The sequence below is a fragment of the Coregonus clupeaformis genome, chromosome 7, assembly GCF_020615455.1.
Source record: "Coregonus clupeaformis isolate EN_2021a chromosome 7, ASM2061545v1, whole genome shotgun sequence".
Taxonomy (NCBI): Eukaryota; Metazoa; Chordata; class Actinopteri; order Salmoniformes; family Salmonidae; genus Coregonus; species Coregonus clupeaformis.
The window spans coordinates 63066651-63085665 of NC_059198.1; the positions used below are offsets into that span (position 1 = coordinate 63066651).

Genomic DNA, 19015 nt, shown 5'->3' on the forward strand with positions numbered 1-19015 from the left:
TATGCGAAAACGGGGCCGACCCATAGGTTGGTGGCCGGCTATTTCCCACTTATCAGCCAAAGGCTCATTATATATTAGTATAACAGATAAATAGCGCAAAAATATTTATAAAAAATCTTAACAGGCCCATGTTACCTTTTTCATTGTTTTATTTGGATATATATATTTTTAAAAAAGAATTGTGTTTGTCAATTTCGAGCAGCCCACCCAACAAAAAAATTGTCCAGCCCATCTGGTTTTTGCCAGAATTGCCAGATGGCCAATCCGCCCGTGTGTGTGTGTGTGTGTGTGGGTGTGTGTCAGTAAGTTAGTGTAGGAAATAGGGGCTATCCAGTCTTGTTTAATCATCTGGAACAGGGCAGGGCCACTTCAAGTAACTGATGCAATATCTCAATGTGGCTGCCTCCCAAATGCCACCCTATTCCCTATGTAGTGCACTACTTTTGACCATGGCACATAGGGGTCTGATCAAAAGCAGTGCACTATATGGAATAGGTTCTCATTTGGGACTAAGACCTTGTTTTGTTAGAATGTAAGACAAACATAAGCCCGCAATAAATCTAGTTTTGATGATAGAAAAAACAACTTTTAAATATATGAATTGGTTGGTATGGTGATAGATCAAATCAGAACACTGGAATTTTATAGTTGATGTGTTTAGTTTTATGTCCCTAAAAACAGTGCTTTTAGTGAGCGATTTTACAGCAGTGTGGGAATAAAACATTTCATACCCATGGAAAAAGAGACCAATTAGTTTATTTTTCACTCCAACCACCCTTGTTGAAATGTAATTTACAGCAACACACTGGCTAAACAATTTCCAAGGAACTTTTCCCCTGACTACCACTGTGGGGTAGCAGCCTAGCTAGCCTGCTGCATAGTTCAGGAAAGCAAACAGTTCCAAATGGTTGAGCGGGGCCCTAGCTGCAGTGACGAAGCGACGCTCAAAGGGCGGTGTTCACACGTAAAGAAAATCTTGAGTGTTGCTGTGGTACATCTGGAATAGTGCTTCTAGTATCTACAGCGGGATCTCTGCAATAGTTGTGACCACTTCAACTCATGAGTACTCATTTTTAAAGGGAAATTTACCACAGCCTTTGCTTTCTGTAAGTTGATATAATATGGAATCTTAATTTAAGGTTTTTAGTTTATTTCAAAGGATGAATATCCGATTTTTTATTTATTTACCTTCTCCTCCTCCCACTAACGGAATGTATCAACTTTATTCTTGGAGTTTAATCAAGTTGGATTTATCTATTTTCATCTGATTGGACTAAGGCTGCGTTTTCATCAATTATTCGAATTTATTTTTGATAAAATATAATTGAATAGTTTTGTAGGGATTTTGAAGAATACTTAAATGATTAATCGTTGCATTTTCTCACTGCGCTTCTAGTAAATAACGGTCCACAGGCAGGCATATGGAGCTGTTTTGATCATGCGTTGATTTGCATTTCGTTTTATATCTCAACTAGGCTACTCATGTGCCGTTTCAAAACGTATATGTAAACTTTCTAAGTAGCGTGCAACTGTTGTTGATTATAGATTTTATTTTTCCAACGATTTGTTTTTTGCTGCATGAATAAAATCGATGTAAATGTTTAATTGGTTGCAAATTGGTTGCACATCTTTTACATTTCTCTCAAAACACTACAGGCTGCAGATGAATTGATATATTTTGAGGAGTTGAAACAGTCCTCCTATTCCATGCTTTTATCCACTCCAATGTTACGGAATACCTACTTTTCAACTTGAAGTGAACATATGGGTTTGATGTGTAAATGTGTAAATGGCGCTACCTGGTGTCAAGATGAAGTACCACTTGAACAAGTTGACGCTGTATCAGTACCATAGACGCCTGGTGTGATAACTGTTGTTCCTGTTTGTTTGTCTCCACGTGTAGACCTATCTGAACATGCTGCTCATCCTGCTCGGAGTGCTCATCTTCCACCTCATCATCCTGGTCCTACTGTTTGTGTCAACAATTGCCAATGTGAGTAACTATGATATTGTTGCCAATACCCTATTATAATACAATGTGAGTAGCTATGATATTGTTGCCGATACCCTACTATAATACAATGTGAGTAGCTATGATATTGTTGCCAATACCCTACTATAATACAATGTGAGTAGCTATGATATTGTTGCCGATACCCTACTATAATACAATGTGAGTAGCTATGATATTGTTGCCGATACCCTACTATAATACAATGTGAGTAGCTATGATATTGTTGCCAATACCCTACTATAATACAATGTGAGTAGCTATGATATTGTTGCCGATACCCTACTATAATACAATGTGAGTAGCTATGATATTGTTGCCGATACCCTACTATAATACAATGTGAGTAGCTATGATATTGTTGCCGATACCCTACTATAATACAATGTGAGTAGCTATGATATTGTTGCCGATACCCTACTATAATACAATGTGAGTAGCTATGATATTGTTGCCAATACCCTACTATAATACAATGTGAGTAGCTATGATATTGTTGCCTATACCCTACTATAATACAATGTGAGTAACTATGATTTTGTTGTCGATACCCTACTATAATACAATGTGAGTAGCTATGATATTGTTGCCGATACCCTACTATAATACAATGTGAGTAGCTATGATATTGTTGCCAATACCCTACTATAATACAATGTGAATAGCTATGATATTGTTGCCGATACCCTACTATAATACAATGTGAGTAGCTATGATATTGTTGCCGATACCCTACTATAATACAATGTGAGTAGCTATGATATTGTTGCCGATACCCTACTATAATACAATGTGAGTAGCTATGATATTGTTGCCGATACCCTACTATAATACAATGTGAGTAGCTATGATATTGTTGCCGATACCCTACTATAATACAATGTGAGTAGCTATGATATTGTTGCCGATACCCTACTATAATACAATGTGAGTAGCTATGATATCATTGCCTACTGTACTATAGCACTGGTGTGTGTCAGTAAGTTAGTGTAGGTAATAGGACTATCCAGTCTTGCTAACCATCTGGAACAGGGCAGGGCCACTTCAACTAACTGATGTGTCAGACCTGGGTTCAAATATTTCAGCATTTGATTGAACCTGAATCACGCCAGATGGGAGTGGTTGCTTGCACTTTTGGGACTACACTGTATTATTCCATTGGTTCCACTGTGCCCAGACAAGCTCGATCAAGCAAAAGTTTTAGAAAGTAAACAAATACTATTTGAATCTGTGTGTGGTGGTGGGTGTATGTATTTTTACAATGGAACCTGGGAACCACTTGTCCTACTTTTAATGGGCTATGCACATGTTGTGGGAGAGGGGGGATGTATGTATTTTTGCGATGGACATGGGAACCACTTGTCCTACTTTTAACGGGCTATGCACATGTTGTGGAAGAGGGGGGATGTATGTCTTGGGAGTGTGTGTGTTTACACAGGCAGCCCAATTCTGATCTTTGCTGATCTGATCTTTGCTGATCTGATTGTTCAAAAGACCAATTAGTGGTGGAAAAAATATCAGAATTGGGCTGCCTGTGTAACGCACCCTTTGTGTGTGAGTTGAGTTCATTGAGTGTTCTGTGTTTTAAAGCTGTATTATGGATGTGGCTGGGTGTTCTGTGTTTTAAAGCTGTATTATGATTTGGCTGGGTGTTCTGTGTTTTAAAGCTGTATTATGGATGTGGCTGGGTGTTCTGTGTTTTAAAGCTGTATTATGATTTGGCTGGGTGTTCTATGTTTTAAAGCTGTATTATGGATGTGGCTGGGTGTTCTGTGTTTTAAAGCTGTATTATGGATGTGGCTGGGTGTTCTGTGTTTTAAAGCTGTATTAGGGATGTGGCTGGGTGTTCTGTGTTTTAAAGCTGTATTATGGATGTGGCTGGGTGTTCTGTGTTTTAAAGCTGTATTATGGATGTGGCTGGGTATTCTGTGTTTTAAAGCTGTATTATGGATGTGGCTGGGTGTTCTGTGTTTTATGCTGTGTTGTGGGTGTGTCCCAACACAACACAGTGAATAGCCGCCCCGCTCCGACCTGAACAGCTTCCACCCCCAAGCCATAAGACTGCTAAATAGTTAACCAAATAACTACCCGGATTATCTGCATTGACCCTGTTTAAACTAACTCGTTTTGACTCTATGCACACACACTGGACGCCACCCACACACTCACACTCACAAACACGTACACTGTCGCCACACACACATTTCCACACTTCGACACTCATCACATACACTGCTGCTACTGTCTATTATCTATCCTGTTGCCTAGTCACTTTACCCCTACCTATATGTACATATCTACCTCAATTACCTCGTACCCCTGCATATCAACTTGGTACTGGCACCCTGTGTATATAGCCAAGCTATCATTGACTTGGTACTGGTACCCAGTGTATATAGCCAAGTGTCACGCCCTGGCTCGGGGGACTCTCATATGTTGAGCCAGGGTGTTAGTTTCTATGTTTTGTTGTGGGTTCTAGGTGATTGTATTTCTTTGTTTGAGTGACTCCCAATCAGAGGTAACGAGTGTCAGCTGTTGGCTCGTTGTCTCTGATTGGGAGCCATATTTAACTATCTGTCTTTCACGTTGTGTTTGTGGTTTCTTGTTCATTTCGGTTTGTGTGAAACCGTAGACGTCACGTTTTCGTTTGTGTTTTTGATCGTGTGATCATTTATAGAAATAAAATATGTTCACCTTCAACGCTGCGCATTGGTCCTCTATGTTAGACGATCGTGACAGAAGAAACCACCAAGATGGGACCAAGCAGCGTGTCCAGGAGCCGTCGCCAGGGAGATCCCTCACAGATCTCCTTCGCCTCCTGGACTGGGTCAAGCCGAGGGAGGAAGACAAGGGCTTGACATTATGGCAGAAGGGCGAGAAGCTGGCGAGGGATATGGAGACGTGGTCCACGGGTAGGAGAGACGCCCCGAAAAATTTTTTAGGGGGGCTCACGACGGCGGACCAGCAGGAGGCCGCGATAGAGCGGTCCAGTGGGTTGCCGGAGAAGGCCGCCGGGTTACGGGGGCCACTGGTAGAAGAGGGGATGGAAGGTGTGGAGGCACGGCGAGAGGTACTGGCGTGTGTTGCCAGTCCGGTCCGGCCCGTTCCAGATCCCGGTGTGGAGCCAGTGGTGTGTGTCCCCAGTACGGTCCGGTCTATTCCTGCTCCCGCACCGAACCTGCGGTGCGCGTCGCCAGCCCAGTCCGGCCCATTCCTGCTCCCCGCATCAAGTCTGTGGTGCGTCTCGTCAGCCCGGCTCTGCCCGTTCCTGCTCCCCGCACCAGGTCTGTGGTGCGCGTCGCCAGCCCGGTCCGGCCCATTCCTGCTCCCCGCATCAAGCCGGTGGTGCGTCTCGTCAGCCCGGCTCTGCCCGTTCCTGCTCTCCGCACCAGGTCTGTGGTGCGCGTCGCCAGCCCGGTCCGGCCCATTCCTGCTCCCCGCGTCAAGTCTGTGGTGCGTCTCGTCAGCCCGGCTCTGCCCGTTCCTGCTCTCCGCACCAGGTCTGTGGTGCGCGTCGCCAGCCCGGTCCGGCCCATTCCTGCTCCCAGCACCAAGTCTGTGGGGCGGTTCGTCAGCCCTGTCCGGCCCGCTCCTGCTCCCCACACCAAGCCAGTGGTGTGCGTCGTCAGTGCAGCACGGCCCGTGCCTGTTCCCCACACCAAGCCAGTGGTGTGCGTCGTCGGTCCGGCACGGCACGTGCCTGTTCCACTGGAGCCGGATCCGCCGCCTAGGCGGAGTGCCCACCCGGTCCCTCCCCTGTTGTGTTTCGTTGGCGCGGTCGGAGTCCGCGCCTTTAGGGGGGGGGTACTGTCACGCCCTGGCTCGGGGGACTCTCATATGTTGAGCCAGGGTGTTAGTTTCTATGTTTTGTTGTGGGTTCTAGGTGATTGTATTTCTTTGTTTGAGTGACTCCCAATCAGAGGTAACGAGTGTCAGCTGTTGGCTCGTTGTCTCTGATTGGGAGCCATATTTAACTATCTGTCTTTCACGTTGTGTTTGTGGTTTCTTGTTCATTTCGGTTTGTGTGAAACCGTAGACGTCACGTTTTCGTTTGTGTTTTTGATCGTGTGATCATTTATAGAAATAAAATATGTTCACCTTCAACGCTGCGCATTGGTCCTCTATGTTAGACGATCGTGACACCAAGTTATAATTGGCTTGGTACTGGCACCCTGTGTATATGCTATCATTGACTTGGTACTGGTACCCTGTGTATATAACATTTACATTTACATTTTAGTCATTTAGCAGACGCTCTTATCCAGAGCGACTTACAGTTATTGAGTGCATACATCTTTTTATACTGGCCTCCCGTGGGAAACGAACCCACAACCCTGGCATTGTAAGCGCCATGCTCTACCAACTGAGCTACACAGGGCCTGTATAACCAAGCTATCATTGACTAGGTACTGGTACCCCGTGTATATAGCCAAGTTATCATTGGCTTGGTACTGGCACCCTGTGTATATGCTATCATTGACTTGGTACTGGTACCCTGTGTATATAACATTTACATTTACATTTTAGTCATTTAGCAGACGCTCTTATCCAGAGCGACTTACAGTTATTGAGTGCATACATCTTTTTATACTGGCCTCCCGTGGGAAACGAACCCACAACCCTGGCATTGTAAGCGCCATGCTCTACCAACTGAGCTACACAGGGCCTGTAAAACCAAGCTATCATTGACTAGGTACTGGTACCCCGTGTATATAGCCAAGTTATCATTGACTTGTACTGGTACCCCGTGTATATAGCCAAGTTATCATTGACTTGTACTTGTACCCTGTGTATATAGCCAAGTTATCATTGACTTGTACTGGTACCCCGTGTTTATAGCCAAGTTATAATTGACTAGGTACTGGTACCCCATGTATATAGCCAAGTTATCATTGACTTGTACTTGTACCCCGTGTATATAGCCAAGATATCATTGACTAGGTACTGGTACCCCGTGTATATAGCCAAGTTATCATTGACTTGTACTTGTACCCCGTGTATATAGCCAAGTTATCATTGACTAGGTACTGGTACCCCGTGTATATAGCCAAGTAATCATTGACTTGTACTGGTACCCCGTGTATATAGCCAAGTTATTACTGACTAGGTACTGGTACCCCGTGTATATAGCCAAGTTATTACTGACTAGGTACTGGTACCCCGTGTATATAGCCAAGTTATTACTGACTAGGTACTGGTACCCCGTGTATATAGCCAAGTTATTATTGCTCATTGTGGATTCCTCGTGTTATTCTTCTTCTTCTTCTATTATTATTATAATAATAATAATTATTATTATTTTTGTATTGTTTTTGTATTATTATTATTATTATTTATTACTATTATTATTATTATTATTATTATTATTGTATTATTATTATTATTATTATTATTTTATTTGTTATTGTATTCTGCATTGTTGGGAAGGGGCCGTAGGGAAGCATTTCACCTGTTTATGAAGCATTGAAAATAACATTTTGATTTGGTTTGTATTCACTATGTTGTGTTGTGGGTGTGTCGTGTGAATTCACTGTGTTGTGGGTGTGTCGTGTGAATTTACTGTGTTGTGGGTGTGTCATGTGAATTCACTGTGTTGTGGGTGTGTCGTGTGAATTCACTGAGTTGTGGGTGTGTCGTGTGAATTCACTGTGTCGTGGGTGTGTCGTGTGAATTCACTGTGTTGTGTTGTGTTGTGTTGTGGGTGTGTCGTGTGAATTCACTGTGTTGTGGGTGTGTCGTGTGAATTTACTGTGTTTTGGGTGTGTCGTGTGAATTCACTGTGTTTTGTTGTGGGTGTGTCGTGTGAATTCACTGTGTTGTGGGTGTGTCATGTGAATTCACTGTGTTGTGGGTGTGTCGTGTGAATTCACTGTGTTGTGTTGTATTGTGTTTTGGGTGTATCGTTTGAATTCACTGTGTTGTGTTGTGTTGTGGGTGTGTCGTTTGAATTCACTGTGTTGTGTTGTGTTGTGTTGTGTTGTGGGTGTGTCGTTTGAATTCACTGTGTTGTGTTGTGTTGTGGGTGTGTCGTTTGAATTCACTGTGTTGTGTTGTGTTGTGGGTGTGTCGTGTGAATTCACTGTGTTGTGTTGTATTGTGTTGTGTTGTGGGTGTGTCGTGTGAATTCACTGTGTTGTGTTGTGTTGTGTTGTGGGTGTGTCGTTTGAATTCACTGTGTTGTGTTGTGGGTGTGTCGTGTGAATTCACTGTGTTGTGTTCCAGGCCTGGACTGTAGCAGGAACCAAGAGTAGTTACCTGTGGTTCAGCTGTCTCACTACTAACGGAGGATATCACTGCATTCCTGCCAGCAATGAAGGTTTGTCCAAGAAGCTAGCACCAAAGATTGTGGATAAATAAAAATTTTACTCAGGCCGTTTAGCATTTTTTTTAAATGGACAATGTTCCTGTCTGTGTAAGTGGGCGTTTCCTCTCTTGCGCGAGCTCACGGTTCCTCCATAATATCTGGCTCACATGAGAGAGGGAACAGCTGGCTCTGGTCTACTTATTGTCCCCTCCCACTCGCCCCCACCGCCCCGCTCCAACCAGAAAAAATAAGCCAGTGAGATGTCTTGCCCTGGGGCACTCCCATCGCGGGGCGGGTCCAATAGGTAGACCAGGGTGGCCCCGACCCGATAAAAAAAAATTAGGGAGTGGGGTGTCTTGAATTGAAGAAGTTTAAGCTGCCTATCAATCATTGTTTTTGCAACCAATGGACAGCCAGTGAATAAAGTACTCTTGCAGCAGCTGCATAGTGTGGATCCCAGCCTATGGAATAACAGTTGGAGGGAGTTCCTCCCGTCTAAAGACCTCTGTGGTATTGTGCTCCATACTGTCAACAACCAGTGGGGCTTTCATTGCTCAATTTAATTTGTGCTGATTAAATAAAAAATGTCCATAGTCGTAATGGACACATTTTCAAACACGCATACCTTTAATAGATTAAAAGGGGCAATCTGTAGTTGCTACATCCATTTTAGGACTAATATGAATGATATTCACTGAGCGTACAAAACATTAAGAACATGACATAGACTGACCAGGTGAATCCAGGTGAAAACTATGATCCCTTATTGATTTCACCTGTTAAATCCACTTCAATCAGTGTAGATGAAGGGGAGGAGACAGGTTATAGAAGGATTTTTAAGCCTTGAGACAATTGAGTCATGGATTGTGTATGTGTGCCATTCAGAGAGTGAATGGGCAAGACAAAATATTGAAGTGCCTTTGAAGAATGTATCAAGAATGTGTATCAAGAATGTGGGAAGCATTGGAGTCAACATGGGCCAGCATCCCTGTGGAACGCTTTCGACACCTTGTAGAGTCCATGCCCCGACGAATTCAGGCTGTTGGTCTTGTTTAATCTCTCAATGTTCATAATGTTTGGTACACTCAGTGTATGGCCAGCTATGTAAACTCTAACATTGATTTATCCTGCATTAGATGTCGTTCAATGGGTAATCAGATTACGGTAGTGAGTTTGGGTAATCAAAAAGTTACGTTACTGATTACAATTTTGGACAGGTAACTAGTAAATGTAACGGATTACATTTGGAAAGTAACCTATTCAACCCTGGTTATATGTCATGTTAAACCTCCTCTGTCTCCTCCCTCCAGACTGGATCCAGGCGGTTCAGGCCCTCATGGTTCTCTCAGTGTTGTTCTGCCTCTTCTCGCTGGTCTTCTTCATGTGTCAGCTCTTCACCCTGGTCAAAGGAGGACGCTTCTTCTTCACCGCCATCTTCCAGATCCTCGCCAGTGAGTATGACCACTTGTAAGGCTTAATGAAGCCTTCATAACCCCTTTATAAGGCCTACATAGAGGCTTCATAAAGTTGTTGGTCTTGTTGGCCAGTGAGTATCATCACATCACATCAAACACAGAGTTTCCCCGATTGTCTAACCTAGCCATGGTCCCCCAGCTTATACAACGTTGGCTTGTATTGGTATCAACTGACAATGTTGGTGAGAAGATGGCCTGGATATTGCCCTATGTGGCTTACCGCCCAGCAGGAAAATTATCTCATGGAAAAACGGAATCTGTAAAGGACAGACATGTTATAGCCCAGGTCAAAGTGGGAGGCAGCCCCATGTGACCACTGTCCCTTACTACGGGGTTGGTTTACTGTCTCAATGTCAGGTCCCTTACTACGGGGTTGGTTTACTGTCTCAATGTCAGGTCCCTTACTACGGGGTTGGTTTACTGTCTCAATGTCAGGTCCCTTACTACGGGGTTGGTTTACTGTCTCAATGTCAGGTCCCTTACTACGGGGTTGGTTTACTGTCTCAATGTCAGGTCCCTTACTACGAGGTTGGTTTACTGTCTCAATGTCAGGTCCCTTACTACGGGGTTGGTTTACTGTCTCAATGTCAGGTCCCTTACTACGGGGTTGGTTTACTGTCTCAATGTCAGGTCCCTTACTACGGGGTTAGTTTACTGTCTCAATGTCAGGTCCCTTACTACGGGGTTGGTTTACTGTCTCAATGTCAGGTCCCTTACTACGGGGTTGGTTTACTATCTCAATGTCAGGTCCCTTACTACAGGGTTGGTTTACTGTCATAATCTCTTAGTTGGAACCCAACTAAATATTGTGCTAGATATCATAGCTAGCTAACTCAATTTGCTCATGTGGGCAGAGTTGGCTGGAAGTGGGCCGGTTCTCTGGCTCAGGGGTTAACTTGTGGAAAGTAGCAGATTCAGTCCCTCCCCAATATACAGAACATAACGAAGTCTGTCACTAAAGATGAGGTGTGTCAACTTGGAAGAAATGAATGATCCTCAACAGCTGTCTAAAACTAACCATTACTTTTTTCCTTTCTCCCCCACTCTCTCTCTGTCCCTCCCTGCGCTCCTCTCTTTCTCTCTGTCCCTCCCTGCTCTCCTCTCTCTCTCTGTCCCTCCCTGCTCTCCTCTCTCTCTCTCTGTCCCTCCCTGCTCTCCTCTCTCTCTCCTTTCCATTCCCTTCCCTCAACCCCTCTTGCACTCTCCTCTCTCTCTCTCTCTCCAGGTCTGTTTGTGATGTGTGGAGCAATAATCTACACGGTGATGTGTCCGGATGAGGAGGTGGATGCTGCATTCGGCTTTGCCTACGTCCTGGCCTGGGTGTCTTTCCCTCTGTGTCTGGTCAGTGGTCTCATCTACATCGTACTGAGGAAGAGGGAATGAGAGAGGGAGGGAGGAGGTTAAGGCCTCACACCATCACCAACAGAACACAGCACTGTGCCCCAGTGTTGGGGTCAATTCCATTTGAATTCCAGTCAATTCAGGAAGTACACTGACATTCCAATACTCTTCAATGCTTCTTAATGAGGTTTGCTTTCTGAATTCACTGGAATTTAAATGGAATTGAGCCCAACCCTGCTGTGCCCACTGACCACCAGAGGAGGCTGGTGAGGGGAGGATGAACGGCTCTAATAGTGGTTGTTTTCCGTTAAACACTTTGAGCATTTTATTACATTTTGAGTGTTTGCACTTTTGGGATTATTCCATTGGTTTCATTGTGCCAGGCAAGCTCAATCAAGCTCAGTTAAGGCATTTGTAAGAAAACAAATCCTATTTGAACCCAGGTCTACGTTATACATACCCATCACAGGAGGTTGGTGGCACTGGCTGGAGCGGAATCAGTGGTAATGGCTGGAGCGGAATCAGTGGAGTGGTATCAAATATACTGAACAGAAATATAAACGCAACATGCAACAATTTCAAAGATTTTACTGAGTTACAGTTCATAGAAGGAAATCAGTCAATTGAAATAAATTAATCAGGCCCTAATCTATGGATTTCACATGACTGGACAGGGGTGCAGCCTTGGGTGGGCCTGGGAGGGCATAGGCCCACCCACTGGGGAGCCAGGCCCAGCCAATCGGAATGAGTTTTTCCCCACAAAAGGGCTTTATTACAGACAGAAATACTCCTCAGCACCCCTCCTCCGCCTCCTCAGACGATCCCGCAGGTGAAGAAGCTGGATGTGGAGGTCCTGGGCTGGCGTGGTTACACGTGGTCTGCGGATGTGAGGTCGGTAGGACATACTGCAAAATTCTCTAAAACGACGTTGGAGGCGGCTTATGGTAGAGAAATGAACATTCAATTATCTGGCAACAGCTCTGTTGGACATTCCTGCAGTCAGCATGCCAATTGCATGCTCCCTCAAAACTTGAGACATCTGTGGCATTGTGTTGTGTGACAAAACTGCACATTTTAGAGTGGCCTTTTATTGTCCCCAGCACAAGGTACACTTGTGTAATGATCATGCTGTTTAATCAGCTTCTTGATATGCCACACCTGTCAGGTGGATGGATTATCTTGGCAATGGAGAAATGCTCACTAACAGGGATGTAAACAAATTTGTGCACACATTTTTTGAGAAATAAGCTTTTTGTGCGTATGGAACATTTCTGGGATCTTTTATTTCAGCTCATGAAACACGGGACCAACACTTTACATGTTGTGTTTATATTTTGTTCAGTATACATCAAACACGTTTTCCATGTGTTTGATGCGATTCCATTGGCTCCGTTCCAGCCATTATTATGAGTCGTCCTCTCCTCAGCAGCCTCCACTGATACCCATGTGTGAGGAAACTACAGAGAAGAACACAATCTATGTCACAGTGTAAAGATGTACATAGTGTCTATGGTTTTAGACATATTTATAACATTTTTTACATGACCTTTTGTACATAGTGTTGTTGAGTTGCTTTTACTTTTTCATACTTTCTCCTCCGTGCCAAAGAGATAAAGCTGTGATATCAGCTTTTAGGAAAAAAAGCCAAAATGTTTAAAACCTTTTAAATGTTTATTTTGCTTTACTATCTATTGTCAACTCCTAGCTTGTCATTGTCAAGCCAAATATGACAATTCCATAAAGAGTTGGCAAGAAAGCAAGAACAGATTGGCCATCAGGCTAGTCAACTAAGACAAAGTGAATTCATAAACAACATCAGTTTTCTTGATGAAGGAAAATGGGTATGTGTTTCAGAACCAACAAATTATTGTGTATATGAACTAATGAGCATGACTTTTTCATATTTGTACTGTACTGTCCTGAATTGTATTGAATTGTACAGTACTGTATTGTCTACTAGGATTCTGAAATGAAAATGGTGCTTTGTCTCTGCCAGTCTTCTACTGTATAGCCTGGTTGTTGGTGTTATTAAATGATTTTAACAATGCTTGAATTGTATAGCCTCCTTGTTTTGTGTTGCCATTAAATGATTTTAACAATACTAATGACTGTTGTCCTGCCCTTTCTGTACAAAAAACGAATTTGCAGTTTTTATGTATATATTCTTATAAATAAATCCATTGAAAGGTCTGCTTGCTTGGCATACAGGCAGGTCACCCGTGATACAAGTCAGTATTCAACGTCCATCCATGTCTGAGGACATTGGGAGATGACGTGGAAACCGGACACTAGGTGCAACAGTGAGCGCTGTTACCTTCAAGTAGGCTTTGTTTTTTTTTAGGGCGTTGGGGATGGACGTAAGCATCTGCCTCTGGTTCCAAAGGTTGCATGTTTGAATCCAGTGATAGAAAGTTGTTTTTGAATTTTTATTCTAAGCCTATCCCAAATCATAACCCTTACCTTAACCATTCTGAGTCAATGCCTAAACTTAACCTTGGAACGATACAGAGAAGTAACCAAATACTTTGAAATTTGACATTTGGAACAACTTCAAAATTAGGCGTTTGAGACACATGGATGAAGGTCTAATTCTGACGTGAGACTGTGAGAGCTTGTTGTGGCATGATCATTCATCCTCTGAGAACTGGCCTGATTGACACAGCTGCAGTACTGATATGCAGCACATGGCGGCAGTGTAATGCAGTGGTTGACAGCTGTTGTGAGATTCAGCGGTGGCATCAACAACTGCGAAGGGAAGAATCCATTTGGGGAGAATAATTTAAACTCCGTCAACAATATTTCTTACACTGTATGCAGCTCTCTTAACTGCTAGACAAATCTCAGCTCTATCTTTTTCCACTTTGCCATATCTTTCAACATTACATTTTCCATTTACTTCATACTGTGTAAAAATATTGTTGATTGAGTTTAAATTACTCTCCCCAAATGGGTTCTTCCCTTCTCAGTTGTTGATACCACAACTGAATCCCGAGCCAACTAGGTGAAAACTGATGTGCCCTTGAGCACGGCACTTAAACCTAATTGCCCCTGTAAGTCACGCTGGATAAGAGTGTCTGCTAAATGACAAAAGTGTGTGTGTTACACTCTATATAGCTTCAGATGGTGACAGATGGGTCTATATAGAGGTACAGAATACATATCTAGCTGAACCAACCACAGATGGGTCTATAAAGAGATACAGAATACATATCTAACTGAACCAACCACAGATGGGTCTATAAAGAGATACAGAATACATATCTAGCTGAACCAACCACAGATGGGTCTATAATGAGATACAGAATACATATCTAGCTGAAACAACCACAGATGGGTCTATAAAGAGATACAGAATACATATCTAGCTGAACCAACCACAGATGGGTCTATATAGAGATACAGAATACATATCTAGCTGAACCAACCACAGATGGGTCTATAATGAGATACAGAATACATATCTAGCTGAACCAACCACAGATGGGTCTATATAGAGGTACAGCATACATATCTAGCTGAACCAACCATAGATGGGTCTATATAGAGATACAGAATACATATCTAGCTGAACCAACTATATATGGGTCTATAAAGAGATACAGAATACATATCTAGCTGAACCAACCACAGATGGGTCTATAAAGAGATACAGAATACATATCTAACTGACCCAACCCTAGAACTACTGAATGCTCCTGCTTGCGTGTCTGTATATTCACTAGTGGTTCCTGGCACCAAACCTGTAAACAATCATGCTCAATTGAACTTCAGATACCCACTTGGCTGTGGCTTGTACAGACGCCTTTATCAAATAGCTGGACACTTGGCAAGATACACACAAACACTTAATGTTTCAACAGATATGAAGGGGTGTGTGTATTTGTGGAGATGGAAAAACAAGGTTTGAAAACAGGTCTGTACAAATAACATCAAATACAAAGTAAGGAACAAGTAGTAGAAGAAGAGAGAGAGAAGGGGGAGAGAGAGAGAGAGAGAGAGAGAGAGAGAGAGATATGAGACGGGAGAGGAGAGAGAAAGAGAGAGAGAGGGAGAGAGAGAGTGAGAGAGAGAGAGAGGAGATGGGGAGAGGAGAGAGAGAGAGAGAGAGAGAGAGAGGCGGGGCAGAGGAGAGAGACAGAGAGAGAGAGAGGAGACGGGGAGAGGAGAGAGAGAGAGCTCCAAAAAGACAGGCAGAGCAGTAATAACAAGCTGACCACACTAAGAGAGGAGCTGCAGGAGAGAAAGAGAACAGAGGACAGACTGCAGGAGCAGCTAGATCACCACTCTATGACCTGCCATCACACAGCAGAGGAGCCCACCTCAACCAGCCAGGCCTCCCCAGCCCTGCCGGCTGCATGCCTCCCCCCCAGCCCCCAGAACAGCTTCCAACTGACAGCGGCACCGGCACAGACCAGCCACACCCCAGCTCCAACACCCACCAGCCCCAACCCTACCCCCTCCAGTCCAGAAGAAACACTGGCTGAGATTGTCCTGTTGATGGACTCAAATGGGAAGTTTGTTCAGGAGAAGAAACTTTTCCCTAGACACAAAACGAGAAAGGTGTGGTGCCCAACAACGCAGAGTGCCATGGCGCTGCTTGATAAGGCCCAGCTTGGGTCGCCAAGCCACATAATCATACACACCGGAAGCAACGACCTGCGTGCTCAGCAGGAGAGGGTGGCGACTTCACTACGGGGAGTGATTGAGAAGGCCTCCGCAATCTTCCCCAACTCAAGGATCGTGGTGTCAACCCTTCTACAGAGGAAGGACTTCCACCCTGCCACAATCCAAAGAATAACCATTCCCGGGACTGTGCCCTGCGACCCAATGTACACCTGGCCCACCATCCCACCCTCGATCTGGACTGTCTCTATGACCATGTTCACCTGTACAGGGAAACAGTCCCCATCCTTGCTAAAACTCTCAAGGACGTCGCTTTAAACCGCATCCCGACCTCTCCACCCAGGAACAGCGGAGCAATCTCCACCCCCCCGAGATCACAGAGACAACACCCCGGACCAGTACCCTGGACCCCCCAGCCACGGCCACTGCACCACCAACCTCAATGCCCACCACATCCAGCGCAGCACAGACCACCCCAGCCCAGCTTCAGACCCACCCAGACGAGGCCTAACACCCCCCTCCCCCCACCACAGACCCACACCTGGAGGAGCCACAGCCCGGCAGACAGAGCTATGCACAAGCTGTGAGAGGAGCAACTGGTCCAGCTCCCACCAACGAAATGAGTGACATCAAACAAATGCTGAATCTACTATGCTCACATGTGATAGGCCGAGGGTCATGGTAAGATGAGCACAAGAACTCCACCATCCTCACACTACATCCACCCAAGTGGCATGACACAAATACTATCTTAAATGATAATCAAATCACATTTGCATAATAAGAGTTTACCTTAATTGAAAAATCCTATTTTAATAGTTCTTGTTGGATTGTGAGTGTTTATCTCATTTTGAATGTAAAGAAAAAACAGTTATGAAGTCTTTTTACGTTGCATGTTGGAATTTACAAGGCTTGAAGTCCTCTGCTTTTGGGCTAAAGAGCAGAAACCCAGACTTCCTTAAAGAAATTGATGATGTTGATATTGTAGTACTACAGGAAACATGGTGCAGAGGTGATGTTTCCACTGGCTGTCCACTAGGTTATAGGGAGATAATCGTACCATCCACCAAATTAAAAGGAATCAGACAGGGCATAGACTCAGGGGGAATGCTAATATGGTATAAATCTGAACTAACTAATTCAATCGAATTGATCAAAAGAGGAGAATTCTTTATCTGGCTAAAAATCAACAAGGAGGCTATCTTAACAGATAACAACGTCTTCCTCTGTGCCACATACATTCCCCCCTCAGAGTCACCCTACTTCAATGAAGAGAGTTTCTCCATTCTAGAGGGGGAGATTAGTCACTTTCAGGCCCAAGGCAATGTGCTGGTCTGTGGAGACCTGAATGCTAGAACAGCAGAAGAACTAGACACTATTAACAGTCATGGGGACAAACACCTACCGGGAAGCAACAACCTTTCCCTCCCCACATACCCCCCCTAGAAACAACTATGACAAAGTGAAAAACAAAAATGGAGTACAGCTCCTGAAGCTCTGTCGAACACTGGGTCTGTACATAGTCAATGGTAGGTTAAGAGGGGACTCTTTTGGTAGGTACACCTACAGCTCATCCCTTGGCAGCAGTACTGTAGACTACTTCATCACCGACCTCAACCCAGAGTCTCTCAGAGCCTTCACAGTCAGCCCACTAACACCTCTCTCTGACCACAGTAAAATCACAGTGTATCTGAAAAGAGCAGAACCCAACCATGAAGCATCACGGCCCAATACATTACATGGTACTAAACAGACCTATAGATGGAGTGCAAACAGTACAGAAATCTACCAAAAAGCAATTAGTAGCCAAAAAATACAATCTCTCCTGGACAACTTTTTAGCATTAACATTCTCCTACACCAATGAAGGTATAAATTTGGCCGTTTGGAACATAAACTTTATATTTGACAAATTAGCCTCCTTGGCTAATCTTAAGAAACATAAGAGCAAACCAAAAATAATAGATCATGAAAAATGGTTTGATAATGATTGCAAAAATCTAAGAAAGTCATTGAGAAATATATCTAATCATAAACACAGAGACCCAGACAACAAAAATATACGTCTTCAATTTGGGGAAACACTGAAGCAATACAAACACACCCTAAGAACAAAAAAGGAACAGCACATTAGAAATCAGCTGGATGTGATTGAGGAATCCATAGAATCAAACCACTTCTGGGAGAATTGGAATAAATTAAACTAACCTCATAATGAGGAATTGGCTATCCAAAATGGTGATATGTGGAGAAATCACTTTGCAAACCTCTACAGCAATATAACTAAGAGCCCAGAACAACAAGATATACAAGAAAAATTACAAATCCTTGAATCAGCAGTCAAAGACTATCAGAATCCTGTGGATACCCCAATTAGAGAACAATAATTATTGGAAAAACTTTGCACTCTCCAACCCAAAAAGGCCTGTGGTGCTGATGGTATTTTAAATGAAATGATCAAATATACAGACCACAAATTCAAATTGGCTATACTCAAACTCTTCAACATTATCCTAACTGCAGGTATTTTCCCCGATATTTGGAACCAAGGATTGATCACACCAATTTATAAAAATGGAGACAAATTTGACCCAAATAATTACAGAGGAATTTGCGTTAACAGCAACTTGGGGAAAATTCTCTGCAGTATCATAAACAGCAGACTACATAATTTCCTTGATAAACACAACGTCCTAAGCAGAAGCCAGATTGGATTTGTAAAAAATTATCGTACAACAGACCACATTTACACCCTCCAGACTCTAATTGACAAACAAGTAAATCAAAACAAAGGCAAAATCTACTCGTGTTTTGTAGATTTCAAGAAAGCATTTGATTCAATTTGGCACGAAGGTCTTTTTTACAAACTAATAGAAAGTGGTATTGGAGGGAAAACATATGATGTTATTAAATCAATGTACACTAAAAACAAATGTGCGATTAAAATCGGCAACAAGCAAACAGACTTCTTCTCTCAGGGACGTGGAGTGAAACAGGGCTGCCCAATAAGTCCAACACTATTTAACATCTACATTAACGAATTGGCAAAAACATTAGAAGAATCGGCAGCACCTGGTCTCACCCTACACAACACTGAAATCAAGTGTCTGCTGTACGCAGATGACCTGGTGCTACTGTCTCCCACTAAGGAGGGGTTACAGCAGCATCTAGATCATCTGCACAGATTCTGTCAGACCTGGGCCCTGACCGTTAATCTAAAAAAAATGAATATAATGATATTCCAAAAAAGGTCAGGAAATCA

At 43.5% G+C, this 19015-nt stretch overlaps 1 protein-coding gene across 1 annotated transcript; it reads left to right on the plus strand.

Annotated features, from left to right (window-relative positions):
• Window positions 1–950: 950 nt before the first annotated feature.
• On the plus strand, window positions 951–11635 carry LOC121555377 (peripheral myelin protein 22-like). Its single transcript, XM_041869207.2, has 5 exons — window positions 951–1106; window positions 1904–1993; window positions 8234–8327; window positions 9626–9766; window positions 11016–11635. Exons 2-5 carry the CDS (start codon window positions 1916–1918, stop codon window positions 11171–11173), a joined length of 471 nt encoding a protein of 156 aa, XP_041725141.1. The 5' UTR covers window positions 951–1106; window positions 1904–1915; the 3' UTR covers window positions 11174–11635.
• Window positions 11636–19015: the final 7380 nt, after the last annotated feature.

Bases quoted from the DNA above. Each gene is read 5' to 3' on its own strand.
- LOC121555377 (XM_041869207.2), top strand. From the start codon at position 1,916: ATGCTGCTCATCCTGCTCGGAGTGCTCATCTTCCACCTCATCATCCTG. The intron at 1,994-8,233 runs GTGAGTAACTAT...GTTGTGTTCCAG, and splicing joins TTGTGTCAACAATTGCCAAT to GCCTGGACTGTAGCAGGAAC. The intron at 8,328-9,625 runs GTTTGTCCAAGA...TCCTCCCTCCAG, and splicing joins CATTCCTGCCAGCAATGAAG to ACTGGATCCAGGCGGTTCAG.